This window comes from Salvelinus alpinus, chromosome 36 (genome assembly GCF_045679555.1).
Source record: "Salvelinus alpinus chromosome 36, SLU_Salpinus.1, whole genome shotgun sequence".
Classification (NCBI taxonomy): Eukaryota; Metazoa; Chordata; class Actinopteri; order Salmoniformes; family Salmonidae; genus Salvelinus; species Salvelinus alpinus.
In genome coordinates, this window is record NC_092121.1 from 15,514,872 (window position 1) to 15,532,040 (window position 17,169).

General features: G+C 44.6%; 2 protein-coding genes across 3 annotated transcripts; one reads left to right on the forward strand and one right to left on the reverse strand.

Annotated features, from left to right (window-relative positions):
* Positions 1-917: 917 nt before the first annotated feature.
* LOC139565314 (galactose-3-O-sulfotransferase 2-like) lies at positions 918-4,227 on the reverse strand. The gene is made up of 3 exons (XM_071385534.1): positions 2,675-4,227; positions 2,076-2,393; positions 918-1,878 (listed from the first exon to the last, which is right to left on the reverse strand). The coding sequence occupies exons 1-3, from the start codon at positions 2,791-2,793 to the stop codon at positions 969-971; spliced, it is 1,347 nt and encodes a 448-aa protein (XP_071241635.1). The 5' UTR covers positions 2,794-4,227; the 3' UTR covers positions 918-968.
* Positions 4,228-6,600: 2,373 nt separating this feature from the next.
* Positions 6,601-16,912, forward strand: LOC139565331 (transcription activator BRG1-like). Of its 2 annotated transcripts, none has more exons than XM_071385560.1 (6): positions 6,601-7,204; positions 11,357-11,575; positions 11,763-11,898; positions 12,877-13,311; positions 13,561-13,659; positions 13,927-16,912. In XM_071385560.1, the coding sequence occupies exons 2-6, from the start codon at positions 11,399-11,401 to the stop codon at positions 15,015-15,017; spliced, it is 1,938 nt and encodes a 645-aa protein (XP_071241661.1). In that variant the 5' UTR covers positions 6,601-7,204; positions 11,357-11,398; the 3' UTR covers positions 15,018-16,912. The 2 variants fall into 2 exon arrangements, with proteins under 2 accessions (XP_071241661.1, XP_071241660.1); XM_071385559.1 differs by lacking the exon at positions 6,601-7,204 and adding an exon at positions 7,240-7,981.
* The last annotated feature ends 257 nt before the right edge of the window (positions 16,913-17,169 follow it).

Below are 17,169 nucleotides of genomic sequence, written 5' to 3' on the forward strand. Positions count from 1 at the left end.
CATGGATTAAAATCCTGCAGCGCACGCAAGGTCCCCCTGCTTAAGCCAGTGCATGTCCAGGCCTGTCTGAAGTTTGCCAATGACCATCTGGATGATCCAGAGGAGGAATGGGAGAAGGTCATGTGGTCTGATGAGACAAAAATAGAGCTTTTTGGTCTAACTCCACTCACCGTGTTTGGAGGAAGAAGAAGTATGAGTACAACCCCAAGAACACCATCCCAACCGTGAAGCATGAAGGTGGAAAGATCATTCTTTGGGGATGCTTTTCTGCAAAGGGGACAGGACGACTGCACCGTATTGAGGGGAGGATGGATGGGGCCATGTATCGCGAGATCTTGGCCAACAACCTCCTTCCCTCAGTAAGAGCATTGAAGATGGGTCGTGGCTGGGTCTTCCAGCATGACAACGACACGAAGCACACAGCCATGGCAACTAAGGAGTGGCTCCGTAAGAAGCATCTCAAGGTCCTGGAGTGGCCTAGCCAGTCTCCAGACCTGAACCCAATAGAAAATCTTTGGAGGGAGCTGAACGTCCGTATTGCCCAGCGACAGCCCCGAAACCTGAAGGATCTGGAGAAGATCTGTAGGGAGGAGTGGGCCAAAATCCCTGCTGCAGTGTGTGCAAACCTAGTCAAGAACTACAGGAAACGTATGATCTCTGTAATTGCAAACAAAGGTTTCTGTACCAAATATTAAGTTCTGCTTTTCTGATGTATCAAATACTTATGTCATGCAATAAAATGCAAATTAATTACTTAAAAATCATACAATGTGATTTTCTGGATTTTTGTTTTAGATTCCGTCTCTCATAGTTGAAGTGTACCTATGATAAAAATGACAGACCTCTACATGCTTTGTAAGTAGGAAAACCTGCAAAATCGGCAGTGTATCAAATACTTGTTCTCCCCACTGTACATCAAAAGCAGAAATTCTGAGTGGTGTAGTATCTAAAAGGGAAAGTGCTGCACATTAGTCTGTAGGTATGGACCTCATGTCATGGCCATACTGCTGGAAATACAGATGAGAGTGGTACTGTAGCTCAGGCAGCACTAGTCGCACACAGAGCCCCTCTTCCTGCAGAGTCAGGTTCCCTCGTACCTCGTATCCCAGGATGGTGACTGTGTCGGTCTGCCAGGGCCTGACCAGGTCCTCCAGCTCACCAGGGGGGACTCCTTCTCTGGCCACACACTTCTGTCTGAGCCTCTGTGTGGAGGCCCTCAGTAGGGCCACCTCCCTTTTCAGTCTCCCCAGGCCATACTGCTCAGCTTTCTCCCAGAACACCTGCAGAAATAAGTTGTAGAGCAGCACATCCAGACTGTTCCAGGCCCAGAGCCTGGCCTTGGTGTCCTCCTCCAGCGGGGTGATGTCCGATGGGGCGCGGACGTTCAGGTGCACATAGGCCAGCTCCTCAGGCTCCAGCTGCAGCAGAGCCCCCAGGAGAACCAGGGACTCATCAAAGTGCTCAGCGATCATCACCAGCTGGAAGGCCTCCTCCAGCTGAGTCAGCTCCATGGGCCAGGATGCGTTCCACTCTTGGCTGCTGAGGCCCAGGTCAAAGCTCATAGGGTTCCTGGCTAGGCCATTCCCGGGGTCTGTAGGGTCCCAGTAGGACTCTGGGGACTCCAGGAAGACCGAGAGGGCGGACTTCCTGTTAGCTGTGTCAGCTGCCTTTTTGGCTAGCGTGAAGGCGGGTACAGTGGAAGTGTAGTAGCTGAAAACGGACTCGAAGGTCTGTAGAGGATCACGCAGCAGGGTGATGTAGATGGTGTTCCTGGGCATCACCTGTTTCAGCTGTCCCAGGTCCAGCCGCATGTGGCTGCAGAGCATGTCGAACTGAGAGGAACCCGGTGGCAGCTCATCTACAAAGTCTGCTCGGAACCTGGAGCCATAAGGACGGTTAAGCACGTTAAAGCAGTGAAAGTTATCTGCAGTTAATATCCACCAAATGGAGGGGCTCCAAATGTACCAGAGACCTGACACTAAATTTGATAATCTGAACATTGCAATAGAACATATCTACTCATCAGATGAATAGAGGTAACCATATCTTACAGGAGATAGTAGTCGTGCCCATACCTATCTGGGTAGCTGAACTGGTATGCGTAATAGGGGAAGGCGAAAGTGAGGTTCTCCTTCTCCCCAAGGCGGAACATCAGATTCTGAACAGTGCTGCTTCCAGTCTTGTGTGTTTTGAGGAAAGCTACAGGTGGAGGGCTCCTCCTTGTCCTCATAAAGGTGTACCCATTGGGGTCTCTTTGATGCTGCAGATTGGGTGTCTGAACCTCCTTCCTCCTGTTAGGGGCAGTGTGGGATGGGACAGGGGTGTTTGGAGGAGCATTGTCGGAAAGTGCTCCCCTCTCCTCCACCTTATGGCCCTTGTGCCCAGCATAGTGGCTTTCGAAAAAGGAAAGAGACAGAGGATTTCATCAGACATCTAGGTAAATAAAGTCTCAACAGAACTTATACAGCTTAGCTGTATGCCATGACAAACAACTCCTCATTAATCAATTCTGTATTTAAAAGGTTGTTTAATCCGTAATGCATTTTCACAAATATATGTAGAATTTCTCTGGTACATTCACAATAACCACTGAGCTAAATCTATTAGTTTTACCACCAGCTACAGACAGTGCATAATGGTGTGGGGAGAAAGAGAGAGACAGACTGTCCCTTACCTTGGATGCTGCAATGACTGAGTAGCCAGGAGCATGAGTAACAAGGTGACACACAAAGCCATCAGGAGACACATCACACGGTGTCTCCAAAGTTGGGTGGACAACCAGCGGAGGGTCATCTCCTTTCTGTGGCCCACCCGAAACACTTTCCTCTGGGACCTTCTTCCCTCCTAGCATGGTAAATAGGCTCTGGGACTTTGAAGGTGAGACTGGGTTCCGGAGCTTAAGGAAACTGAGAGAGACCTGACCTCACCCTCTAAGCTGGCTCAGCGAGACGTCACGCAGCCAGCCAGCAACTCTCCAGCCAAGAAGTCGTGATTGAGTTTTTGACTAACATAAGATTTGAGACGGTCTATTCTCAAGCTTTGCTGCTGTAAACAGTCATAAGGTGCAACTGCAATATGACAAGGCTAATGTCCTTATTCACATGTTAAGAGCAGCAATCACTGGTTTTGTATATTAGGGATGCCAAATACTAAAAGCTCAATTGGACAAGAGACAAGGACATTAAGGAAAATAAATAAATACAATAAATTAGATACAATTAAAATAAATAAGAACAGAAAATTCCCCAACACAAAGAATAGTAAAACCACCTAGGCCTAAATCAATGTGTGCAACAATGGAAATGTATTATAAGAATAGCCTACACATCTACAAACAAGTTAATGACACCCTTGTTTTTATGGTATTTCACTATTGTCTGATATGAATGTGTGTGATATGACTGTGGCAAACACATTGACAGTGCTATTCATTGAAAGGCACGGGTCTGATGTTGCTTTCCTCATCAACCCTTAATGTGCATTATCATTCAATTGGTTAAAATGCTACATGTCAAGATACTATTAGCTCATAATAAAACCGGTGATAAACGGGAAACCCTTACCCTCCTGTGAGCAGGCCATGTTCATTACAAAAACATTGCAGATAGAAATACCATGACTAGAGCAGACTTGATTTTATACACTAAACAAAGGAGATGATCGTGGACTTCAGGAAACAGCAGAGGGAGCACCCTCCTATCCACATCGACGGGACAGTAGTGGAGAGGGTAGTAAATTTTAAGTTCCTCGGCGTACACATCACGGACAAACTGAAATTGTCCACCCACACAGACAGCGTGGTGAAGAAGGCGCAACAGCACCTCTTCAACCTCAGGAGGCTGAAGAAATTCGTCTTGTCACCAAAAGCCCTCACAAACTTTTACAGATGCACAATCGAGAGCATCCTGTCGGGCTGTATCACCGCCTGGTACGGCAACTGCTCCGCCCACAACGGTAAGGCTCTCCAGAGGGTAGTGAGGTCTGCACAACGCATCACCGGGGGCCAACTACCTGCCCTCCAGGACACCTACACCACCCGATGTCACAGGAAGGCCATAAAGATCATCAAGGACAACAACCACCCGAGCCACTGCCTGTTCACCCCGCTATCATCCAGAAGGCGAGGTCAGTACAGGTGCATCAAAGCAGGGACCGAGAGACTGAAAAACAGCTTCTATCTCAAGGCCATCAGACTGTTAAACAGCCACCACTAACATTGAACATTATATGAAGTGGCGTTGTTTAAAGTGGCTATGACTCAACTCCAGCCACTTTAATAATGTAAAAATTGATGTAAAAAATGTATCACTAGCCACTTTAAACAATGCCACTTCATATAATGTTTACATACCCTACATTACTCATCTCATATGTATATGTAACGGATGTGAAATGGCTAGCTAGTTAGCGGGTACGCGCTAATAGCATTTCAATCGGTTACGTCACTTGCTCTGAGACCTGAAGTAGGGTTTCCCCTTGCTCTGCAATGGCCGCGGCTTTTGTGGAGCGATGGGTAACGATGCTTCGTGGGTGTCAGTTGTTGATGTGTGCAGAGGGTCCCTGGTTCGCGCCCGTGTCGGGGCGAGGGGACGGTCTGAAGTTATACTGTTAGATTGATGCTGTTGACCCGGATCACTGGTTGCTGCGGAAAAGGAGGAGGTTGAAAGGGGGGGTGAGTGTAACGGATGTGAAATGGCTAGCTAGTTAGCGGGTACGCGCTAATAGCATTTCAATCGGTTACGTCACTTGCTCTGAGACCTGAAGTAGGGTTTCCCCTTGCTCTGCAATGGCCGCGGCTTTTGTGGAGCGATGGGTAACGATGCTTCGTGGGTGTCAGTTGTTGATGTGTGCAGAGGGTCCCTGTTTCGCGCCCGTGTCGGGGCGAGGGGACGTACTAAAGTTATACTGTTACATATATACTGTACTCTATACCACCTACTGCATCTTGCCATCTTGATGTAATACATGTATCACTGGCCACTTTAAACAATGCCACTTTTATATGTTTACATACACTACATTACTAATCTCATATGTATATACTGTACTCGATACCATCTACTGCATCTTGCCTATGCTGTTCTGTACCATCACTCATTCATATATTTTTATGTACATATTCTTTCATCCCTTTACACTGTGTGTATATGGTAGTTGTTGTGTAATTTTTAGGTTAGATTACTCGTTGGTTATTACTGCATTGTCGGAAGTAGAAGCACAAGCATTTCGCAACACTCGCATTAACATCTGCTAACCATGTGTGTGACAAATAACATTTGATTTGATTGTTTGTTCTACATCATACATTTCTATCTGAGCGTTGGCCAAAATTTTGACTGGAACAAGCTACAACAAACACTCAAACTGGACAGTTTTATCTCAAGCTCTTCATTCAAAGACTCAATCATGGACACTCTTACTGACAGTTGTGGCTGCTTTGTGTGATATATTGTAGTCTCTGCCCTTTGTGCTGTTGTCTGTGCCCAATAATGTTTGTACCATGTTTTGTGCTGCTACCATGCTGTGTTGTCATGTGTTGCTGCCTTGCTATGTTGTTATCTTAGGTCTCCCTTTATGTAGTGTTGTGTTGTCTCTGTTGTTGTGATGTGTGTTTTGTCCTATATTTATATTGAATTTATTTTGTATTTTTAATCCCAGGGCCTGTCCCCCGCAGGAGGCCTTTTGCCTTTTGGTAGGCCGTCATTGTAAATAAGAATTTGTTCTTAAATGACTGGCCTAGTTAAATAAAGGTTAAATAAAATAAAACAATTTAAAAAGTTTTGTCCTGATGAACGCGGTTCCAGTTGTGCGCGATTTAAGGATTTTTGGAGTCCGACTCTTGCACTCCGACTCTTGCCCAACTCCAAAAACACGCTGAAACTGATGCACACACACATACGCGCAACCTCATTATTGCAGTCCTAACTAGGAAGATTACATTTGCGTTTCAGAGGACTGGCAAGAGCATGATGCCCCCCAGTTGCATATTAAAGGACTATTTTGTTTGACTATAGAAGGTGATGTGTAAGAAGTTACATCTATAATATTTCAGTGATATTTCTGCCGTGTGCAGCCTCGACGGATCCCATGCGATGATACTGCGCACTCGATGCTGATAAGCCAATTCTTTGACATGTTATAGCCCTATTCGGACGGGTATTACTAGAGACGTTGGTTTTGTAATTATTATCCAAGTATGTGCGTTGACAAAAAATATAGGTCTCCCCATAATATTTATATTGAGGAAGTGTGATCATAACCATTATTTTTGCGATCCATTCATGGTAGACGTCCTTCCTAATACTTTAATATACTTTTGGTAATTTACGAGGCATAGCTAGATACAGATGACCAAGATACAGCCTATGCGCATGGTTCTAACAGTCTTTCTGCCTGACCCTATCTTCTCTCTCCCTCGCTTGCTCCTCTTTTCCTTCGCTATGAAAAACGCTGGTGTGTGTTTGGTCTTCGGTCTGTTGCGTGTAGAATAGCTCAGCCTACTCATTGATAGCCCCTACTTTAGTGAATTTGCACGAGACATTACAAGGCAATAAATTGTGAAATACAGCATTGCTATAGCCTACATATTTTGATAACGGATGCACAGTTCTGCCTGGTGGCGGACATGCCTGGCTGTGCCCCTCCCATCTCTCCCTCGCTCTTTCTTTGCGGTGAAAGATGCGAGTTTGTGTTCTACGGAAAATAGTTTCCTCCATTGCAAAAATAATGAATTTTAGGAGTCGAAGCTTGACACCCAGAAAAGGGAGTCGACAGGCAAGGAGTCGAGGAATCGATTATTTTGGAGTCGACTATCCACCACTACCCAGTTCTCTCCGTGGTTCTATCTGTCCCTATGCATTTAATTTCAATAACCTGTACCATCATATTTTTGTTTACTGTAAAGCGGACTGTAACATATTTCAATCAACAAAACAGCGCCTTTGGTTGTGATTTTTAAACGAGTCAATATAGTTAGTGTTGATAACGTCAATGATTTTTTGACATGCACATTTTATTTAGATAGAAAAATGCATGTAAACAGAGCTCAATTGCTTTCATTATTATTGTCAATGACTACTATCAACAATGATGCCTCATGATCTTATTTTACTACGTGTAATAATGCTGTTCTATAATAATTTGTACACCCATCCCCCACGTCGACATAGTTCGAAAGGACCTACTCGCCAAGGGTGATTTCAATGTAAGTCAGATTCAGGTGTTTTATTTTTAATACTTCGTCGATGTTATCCTTGTTCAGATGAATGATACGTAATTTCACTTTCTAGTACATTTTGGTTATCGTTGGGTTGGAAGGAACGGTTGTCAGGACCGACATTACTCGTCTGTCTCTGCAGACAGTGGCGGCAGACTGAAATTAATACGTTTTTGGTAAATGTATCTAGTTAACTAGAGCCGGGGTACGGGATGCAGGTTGGATCAATCAACTGAAATATATATATTTTTTTTACTCTTGCATCATCTCTAAAGTCAGCAAAACAACGTCATTCATACATTTTGTTAAGACAACATGGTCGGCTAGCAGAGACCATACCATTAGCCAACTGTCTGGCAGTGTTCCAGTAGATTCGCATTTATTATGTAGAAAACAATGTTTGGAATGTAGCCCATCACATGGGTGAACGGTTTCTGACCTCAAACAAATATAGCGTGCTACTATGTTGTAAACGGAGGTTGTTTTGCTGCTAGCTAGCTTTCTAGTCAAGCTATACACCACACTAGGTGCCTCGCGCGCTGCAATACTGTAGATCTCCGCAGTTTTGAAAGTGTTAACGGCCTCGGTGACCGATAAGGAGTTGCCATTATCTTTGGTAAGGGAAATGTTTGGGGGTGATCAAACTGGAAGTGTGTGTCGCAGCTGGATGCGGAGGGCTGGAGCGAGCGAGGAATGGCGTCCTAGATTTACCAGGAGACATATACTTGGATTACGGAGGACGAATGGAAGGGAAAATAGAGGAAGGTGAGCTTGAATTGGTCAAAAGTGGAGGAAAAGGGAGATGGTTTGTTGAAGAATGGTAGAAAGTGTGATCTGTACACTGGATCGAAGACAGGAGAGGAGGAGAAATGAAAGTGAATGAGGGCGAAGTATCGGAGGTGGTAGGTGTGGTGAAGTTCTCGGAGCCCGAGGATTACACGGAGGGTCAGGATAAAGATGAGTCTGACCGTAGGAGTGAAATTAAGGAAAAAGTGGACCCTTGCCTTTTGGCTGATCCATTTGTGGTTTCAGGGTGGGTGAAAATGGAGTTGGGTGGTGTGGAATCGGTGAAGGTAACCCGAAGTGGTCTTGTAATTGTTTGTGTTTCTGTTGGGTCAGATGAAGCAGGCGCTCCGCGTCAAACGTCTGGGGACAGGATATGTGAATTGTTTTGCTCTCAAGTATAGGGCGCCATTAAAATGAGTGATTACTGGGGTAGCGGTAAATGTGAAAGTGGACCACCTGAAGCCAGGGGAAGATTCCCGGTGTTTGTGATGCTCTTCGTTTGGTGCGACGCAGACTGGGTGGCTTGAGTGGAGAAACAGAAGAGTCTTGATGTTGAGTCTTTGCCGGGAAAGTGATGTTATGATATCAGTTATCCCTGTACGAGCTTTTGTACCGAATACATTACGATGTTAACGTAACATGTGTGTCATGCTATATGTGGCAGCAGTGTATGAGGGAGGTTCCTAGGTGTGCAGAAAGGCATGGTGAATTTTGGTTGAGAGAATGCCAAGAGTGTGCAAAGGGTGGCTACTTTGAAGAATCTCAAATATAAAATATGTTTTGATTTGTTTAACACTTTTTTGGGGGTTATTACATTATTCCATATGTGTTAATTCATAGCTTTGATGTCTTCACTATTATTCTACAATGTAGAAAATACTAAAAATAAAGAAAAACCCTTGAATGAGTAGGTGTGTCTAGAGTTTCACATTTTGGGGAATATTCAGAGGTGGATACTTTCCGTGGGAATTAACGGGAATATGCAAATTAATACCATTTAAATGTAGTTTTTTGCATTGGATATATTTACCATCATATGGAGACAGAAACATAAACCTTTTACCTTATCATGAGTAGACATAATTGAAAATTATCAAATCCTTCCAATAGAATAATATATTTTTAAAATTAGTTATGAATTGAACTTTCATTAAATGAGTTGACTCTTCACATGGGATGAACAACAAAAGAAAGGGAATATTGAATGATCCCCGATGATCCATCGCATCTCCCAAAAACGTTTTCAACATACATCTTTAAAATGAAACTAAAGCTTTGGTTGTCTTCCTCTCAGGCTTCCATATCTTCTCCCTGGACCGCCTCAATGTCCACCTCTTGATCATCAGACTCTGAGGCCTCATCTTCACTGTTACTTTCCCACCTTGTTGAGGATTGCTCATTGTCAGGCTCAAAAAGCCAAAGATTTGCCTGTATGGCCACCAATTTTTCAACCCATGTATTGGTCAGCCTGTTGCGTGCTGTGGTGTGTGTGTTCCCAAACAAGGACCAGTTGCGCTCCCAAATCCCTTGCTTGGAAGTGTACTTCGCCAGACTGCCAAGAACCATGCCCTCATCCAGGCCAAGGTGGCGAGACACGGTAGGGATGACACCATAGGCTTTGTTGATCTCTGCACCAGACAGGGTGCTCTTGGCAGCATACTTGGGGTCCAACATGTACGCTGCGGTGTGTATGGGCTTCAGGCAGAAGTCTTAATGCTTTTTGATATATTTCAGAACTGCAGTTTCCTCTGCTTGGAGCAACAGTGAAGTGGGCAGGGTAGTACGGATTTCTTCTCTTACATCTGCAAGCAGAGTGTGAACATCAGACAGGATGGCATTGTCACCCTCAATCCTGCTATATGTTTCAGGAGTTTCAGGCTGCTTACCACTCTCCCAAAATACATCATCCAAGAGGATCCTCTTGATGGGGCTGTCCATATCGGCAGACTGTGATATGGCCATTTCTTGGAGTGACTTCTTCCCCTCCAGGAGACTGTCAAACATGATGACAACACCACCCCAACGGGTGTTGCTGGGCAGCTTCAATGTGGCGCTCTTATTCTTCTCACTTTGCTTGGTGAGATAGATTGCTGCTATAACTTGATGACTCTTCACATACCTAACCATTTCCTTGGCTCTCTTGTAGAGTGTATCCATTGTTTTCAGTGCCATGATGTCCTTGAGGAGCAGATTCAATGCATGAGCAGCACAGCCAATGGGTGTGATGTGAGGGTAGGACTCCTCCACTTTAGACCAAGCATCCTTCATGTTCGCAGCATTGTCTGTCACCAGTGCAAATAGCTTCTGTGGTCCAAGGTCATTGATGACAGCTAATCTGCAATGTAGAGACTGGTGTGTCTGTTGTCCCATGTGCTCTTGTAGAATACTGGTTGAGCGGTGGAGATGATAGTTAATTATTCCTTGGCCACGAACATTCAACCACCCATCAGAGATGATTGCAATACAGTCTACTTTTTCTATGCTTTGCTTGATCTTGACTTGAACTCTGTTGAACTCTGCATCCAGCAAATTAGTAGATAAAGCATGTCTGGTTGGAGGGGTGTATGCTGGGCGAAGAACATTCAGAAATCTCTTCCAATACACATTGCCTTTGAGCATCAGAGGTGAACCAGTTGCATACACAGCTCGAGCAAGACATTCATCAGCATTTCTCTGACTACGTTCCTCCATTGGGTCAAAAAAACTTCTGATTCCAGGAGGACCATGAGCTGTTCCTATCGATAAGGTGTCTGATTCATAATTTTCACCTCAAATAGAAGTAGAGGGACTTTTGTCAGAGGTTGCTTGTTGTGAGCGCTGAGGTAACTTTATGCACTTGGCCAGATGATTCTGCATCTTTGTTGCATTCTTCACATATGATTTGGCACAGTATTTGCAAATGTACACAGCTTTTCCTTCTACGTTAGCTGCAGTGAAATGTCTCCACACATCAGATAGTGCCCGTGACATTTTCCTGTAAAGATTAGGGAAAAAATTGTAAAAAAACAACAAATACAATTCCATGTACAGATAAATAGTTAAGCGGTTAGATTAAAAAGGTTCACTGTTTTAATTTAACTTTTTGAAGAATTTAAGCAAAATCCCCCAAATTCCAGGGCTTAACTTCCCAGGAAAAAATTGCGGAAATTTACCAGAAAGTTTCCAATCCTTTGCAACCCTAGGTACAGCCAACTAATGTGATATTGTCAAAATGATACAATATATCGTAAACAATATCCCGATATGTAACGGTATCAATCCCCCCGTCACTAGTACACAGTAAATTTTACTCCACACTACTGGGTTGGTTTGTTGTAAATAGTGGTCAGTATTTATGTCATTTGTCCTCTGCAGAGTGGATCTTGGTGCTGTCACATTCTCGGACTCACCTGAGAAATGTCCACCCCGGACCCCCCCATGGGAGGGACGCCTCGGCCGTGCCCCTCTCCAGGACCGGGGCCTTCTCCAGGAGCCATGATAGGACCCAGCCCAGGTCCCCCAGCCTCTGGGCACTCCCACCCAAAACAGGGGCCCTCAGTATATCCTCAGGAGAATATGCATCAGATGCACAAAGTAAGACAGAAAATGGGCAAATCCATAACTGTAATGTATGTCAAATGTCTGCTATGGTCTGCGGTACCATTTTATGATACTTTTTTTGCATTCATCTATTCTTCCTTTACTGTACATAAGAAATGTATGCGCTATCTAAGTAGGACATTCTTATGTCAATGTATTAATATGTGTTGTCTCCTCCCAGCCTATGGAAGGCATGCATGAGAAGGGCATGTCTGATGACCCTCGCTATGGACCGATGAAGAGCATGGGCATGAGACCAGGTGGAGGCCATATTGGGATGGGACCCCCTCCTAGCCCCATGGACCAACATTCCCAAGGTACCATACCATGGGGTACTGATTAGATTGCATAGAGGAAACATTGACTCCGTTATTGAAGGAGCTTTACACAAAAGGTTAACTTATTAGCTTTCCATATGATCTAAATATGGTGCATATGATTTTAGAGTTAAGCACAATTGTTTTTAAAGCTGATTACCTGAGAAGAGAATGCTAACTCGTGTAGACGCGTGTGCACTTGTACTGTGAACTCAACCAGCTAGTTTCTCCTCTTTCACTTCTGTCGTTTTGTTGGGTAGCGTGAGCAGCAGACGCTCAGTGGAGGGGCGGGGCATGAGGCTTCCCCTTTCAGACAATGCCGGTGGCAGCTGTCTGCTACAAAACTACTCAGTCACCAAGGAGAGAGGGACAGAGGGGCTGTTGAAATACTGTAGCACAGGAGAGCACAGGTTTTTCTGTTGACTCTTCTATCCTGTATTGACTGGTGACAAATCAAAATCAAATTGTATTTGTCACGTGCGCCGAATACAACAGGTGTAGGTAGACCTTAAAGTGAAATGCTTACTTACAAGCCCTTAACTAACAATGCAGTTTTAAGAAAATACCTTTACAAAAAGTAAGAGATAAGATTAACAAATAATAAAGAGCAGCAGTAAATAACAATAGCAGGGCTATATACAGTTGGTACCGGTACAGAGTCAATGTACGGGGGTGTTGAGGTAATTGAGGTAATATGTACAAAGCGCGAGGCTCAGCTGTAATGTGTGCATGTCTGTTAGAGACTGATTTGTAAAGTGTTTGTATCGCCAGTCCAGCTCATAATCATAATACCAGTCTGGATTTGGTTAACATTTCTCCTGGTCTGTTGGCATCCATTTCGCCACCATTTTCGATGTATCTAGCCATTATTTTAGTCATTCAAATCAGTTTCCCACTGTTCTCAGTTAAAGGGACAGTCATGCCCTACCATTCCCAGGGAAGACTTTTCTCACCAGTTCTGTTGTCTCTCCGCCCCAGGCTACCCCTCTCCACTGGGGGGTTCTGAGCACTCTCCCAGCCCTGTGCCAGCCAACGGCCCTCCCCCCGGCCCCATGATGCCCTCTGGCCCAGGTGTCCCCATGGAGGGCGGTGATCCCCTGGCCATGTGCCAGCAGAACCTCAGTGATGTCCTGAGTGGTGGTTCTGTGCCAGGTGGGGTTGGGCCAGGCAGTGTTGGGCCAGGTGGACCCACCCCCTTCAACCAAAACCAGCTACACCAGCTCAGGGCCCAGATCATGGCCTACAAGATGCTGGACGGCAGCCAGCCCCTGCCAGACCACCTGCAGATGGCTGTGCAGGGCAAGAGGCCCATGCCAGAGATGCAGCAGCAGCCAGGGATGTCCAACATGCCCCCTTCCTCTGGGCCTGAGGCGGGGCCTGGACAGCCACCAGCAAACTACAACAGACCTCATGGTGAGTGGGGTGGGCACATGCAAGTTTATGCTACACAGCCTGTCAATGAGTTTTGCAACCCTATGAATGACACACACATGCTGTCCATCTCAAACAAATAAAATAAATAATTTGAATGCTGAACGGGGACCCCTGGTGGTGAAACTTGAACACATGTTCTCAGTTCAGGCACCATTTTCTACGTTAACTAGACTTCTGTAGGCATGAATGCCCAGGCAGTGTCTGATCATTTCTTATGTCATCTTGCAGGAATGGTAGGCCCGAACATGCCGCCTCCAGGACCCTCAGGTGTTCCCCCTGGTATTCAGGGACAGCCCACCAATGGACTCCCTAAACAATGGCCCGAAGGTAAGCCTCCTCTTGACACCTGGGCAATGATTCACATGTGTGTGAGAGGGCACTAGTCTATAGTGTTTTTAGTCCATGTGCTTCTCTTTCCTGTGCTGATAATTTCACCAGACCTATCACAAGGGTAGGCCATCATTGTAAACTGACTTGCCTAGTTAAATAAAAATTAAACAAGGAATACACACATATTAAACAGATAATAATTGCACCAAAACACTGTATAATCAATGGTAGAACTAATAACTCTTTCAATGCCATATGTTCTAGGGCCTATGGTGAATGCTGCTGCTCCATCCAGTGCCCCCCAGAAGCTGATTCCCCCTCAGCCCACTGGGAGACCCTCCCCTGCTCCCCCCTCCGTGCCCCCTGCTGCCTCCCCGGTCATGTCCCCCCAGACCCAGTCCCCTGGGCAGCCCCTCCAGCCCCCAACCATGGTGCTACACCAGAAACAGAACCGCATCACGCCCATCCAGAAGCCCCGTGGTCTGGACCCAGTGGAGATACTCCAGGAGAGAGAGTACAGGCTGCAGGCTCGAGTGCTGAGGCGCGTAGCGAGTAAAAATCGTCTGTCCTCCGTTGCAACACTCACTACCGAGTTTCAAACTGCCTCTGGAAGCAACGTCAGCACAAGAACTGTTCGTCGGGAGCTTCATGAAATGGGTTTCCATGGCCGAGCAGACTCACACAAGCCTAAAATCACCATGCGCAATGCTAAGCGTCGGCTGGAATGGTGTAAAGCTCGCCGCCATTGGACTCTGGAGCAGTGGAAACGTGTTCTCTGGAGTGATGAATCACGCTTCACCATCTGGCAGTCCGACGGACGAATCTGGCTTTGGCGGATGCCAGGAGAAAGCTATCTGACCGAATGCATAGTGCCTACTGTAAAGTTTGGTGGAGGAGGAATAATGGTCTGGGGATGTTTTTCATGGTTCGGGTTAGGCCCCTTAGTTCCAGTGAAGGGAAATCTTAACGCTACAGCGTACAATGACATTCTAGACGATTCTGTGCTTCCAACTTTGTGGCAACAGTTTGGGGAAGGCCCTTTCCTGTTTCAGCATGACAATGGCGCAATGCACAAAGTGAGGTCCATACAAAAATGGTTTACTGAGATCGGTGTGGAAGAACTTGACTGGCCTGCACAGAGCCCTGACCTCAACCCCATCGAACACCTTTGGGATGAATTGGAACGCAGACTGCGAGCCAGGCCTAATCGCCCAACATCAGTGCCCGATCTCACTAATGCTCTTATGGCTGAATGGAAGCAGGTCCCCGCAGCAATGTTCCAACATCTAGTGGAAAGCCTTCCCAGAAGAGTAGAGGCTGTTATAGCAGCAAAGGGGGGACCCACTCCCTATTAATGGCCATGATTTTTGGAATTATATGTTCAAAGAGGAGTGTCCCCATACAGGTGTCTACATACTTTTGGTCAAGTAGTGTACACAATTTTTTTTGGCAGGGGGGGGTTAGATCAGCTCAAATGTTGCAAATTGATTGTGGCTTCTATCAGTGTAAATATCTGCATCATTTCCAATCCCACATATATTTTTTGGCTGTCTATATACAGTACCAGTCAAAGGTTTAGACACACTTACTCATTCCAGAGTTTCTTTATTTTTACTCTTTTCTACATTGTAGAATAATAGTATAGACTTCAAAACTTCAAAATAACACATATGGAATCATCAAAAAAGTGTTAAACAAATCAAAATATATTTTATATTTGAGATTTGTCAAAAGTAGCAACCCTTTGCCTTGATGACAGCTTTTCACACTCTTGTCATTCTCTCAACCAGCTTCATGAGGAAGTCACCTGAAATGCATTTCAATTAACAGGTGTGCCTTGATAAAGTTAATTTGTGGAATTTATTTCCTTCTTAATGCGCTTGAGCCAATCACTTGTGTTGTGACAAGGTCGGGGTGGTATACAGAAGATAGCCAAATTTGGTAAAATACCAAGTCCATATTATGGTAAGAACAGCTCAAATAAGCAAAGATAGACCATATTTACTTTAAGACACAAAGGTCAGTCAATCCGGAAAATGGATGATGAAGTGTGATGGTGTGGGGGTGCTTTGCTGGTGACACTGATTTATTTAGAATTCAAGGCACACTTAACTAGCATGGCTACGACAGCATTCTTCAGCGATACGCCATCCCATCTGGTTTCCGCTTAGTGGGACTATCATTTGTTTTTCAACAGGACAATGAACCAACACACCTTCAGGCTGTGTAAGGGCTATTTGACCAAGAAGGAGAGTGATGGAGTGCTGCATCAGATGACCTGGCCTCCACAATCACCCGACCTCAAACCAATTGAGATGGTTTGGGATTTGTTGGACCGCAGAGTGAAGAAAAGCAGCCAACAAGTGCTCAGCATATGTGGGAACTCATTCAAGACTGTTGGAAAAGTATTCCAGGTGACTACCTCATGAAGCTGGTTGAGAGAATGCCAAGAGTGTGTAAAGCTGTCAAGGCAAAGGGTGTCAACTTTGAAAAATATAACATATTTTGATTTGCTTAACACTTTTTGGTTACTACATGATTTCATGTGTTATTTCATAGTTTTGATGTCTTCACTATTATTCTACAATGTATATAATAGTAAAAATAAAGAAAAACCCTTGAATGAGTAGGTGTGTCCAAAATTTAGATTTTTTTTTATATATATATATTGTCCATTTTATTATTTTCCCATAACACTACCACCCCTCCCCTAATTGGATTCAACTAATGGACAACAACACTTAGGCTTCTACTTTCAGCTTATACATACTGTACAATTTATGGACACAGTACATTTTACTTTAGTTATCTTGTTTTTTGTTATGTTTAGTCCCACCCTTTAGCTCCTCTCAACCCCTCCCATCTATCTCTGAACACCATCCAGTTTTGATGTCTATTTGCCATATATTTTTCAGCTGTACTGTGAGGTTTCACAAAAGTTCGGAACCTTTCTATTGTCATAGTTTCTACAGATTGTAAATTAAATATAAACAATTTTGCTTAGAGTATTATTATTGATTGATTGACTGACTTTTCAAATCACCAGCAGTGCTACTTGCAGAGTGTGATCCAGGTAGATGTCGTAGTTTTTCTATGGAATAATGAAACAGATGTTTGGTGAATCTATGAATTATGTATGACCACTGGAGCCTTTGACACTCAAAGTATTTTGACATTTATTTAATCACTCAATCTTGCTAAAGCACATTCTGTAGGAGGGGTTAATATGAATTAAAATAATTTGACATGATTTATATGAATCGGGTCATGAACATGTGGCCTTTAAAATGAACATGGGAGAGGTTAAACGTAGGCTAAGTCTAGCATGATCTTATTCCAACACTTTACAATAACTCTGTTGCAGTGGTCTTAAGTAGTCTCCATGTAGGCTATTCCCTCCATTGTGTGACAGCTGCCCAGTTGAAGAGCTTGTGATCTCCATACAGCACCACAGCACTATGCGCCTTAGGAAAAGCACCCCTCAGCCTCAGAAGATGCCCTTCTGGA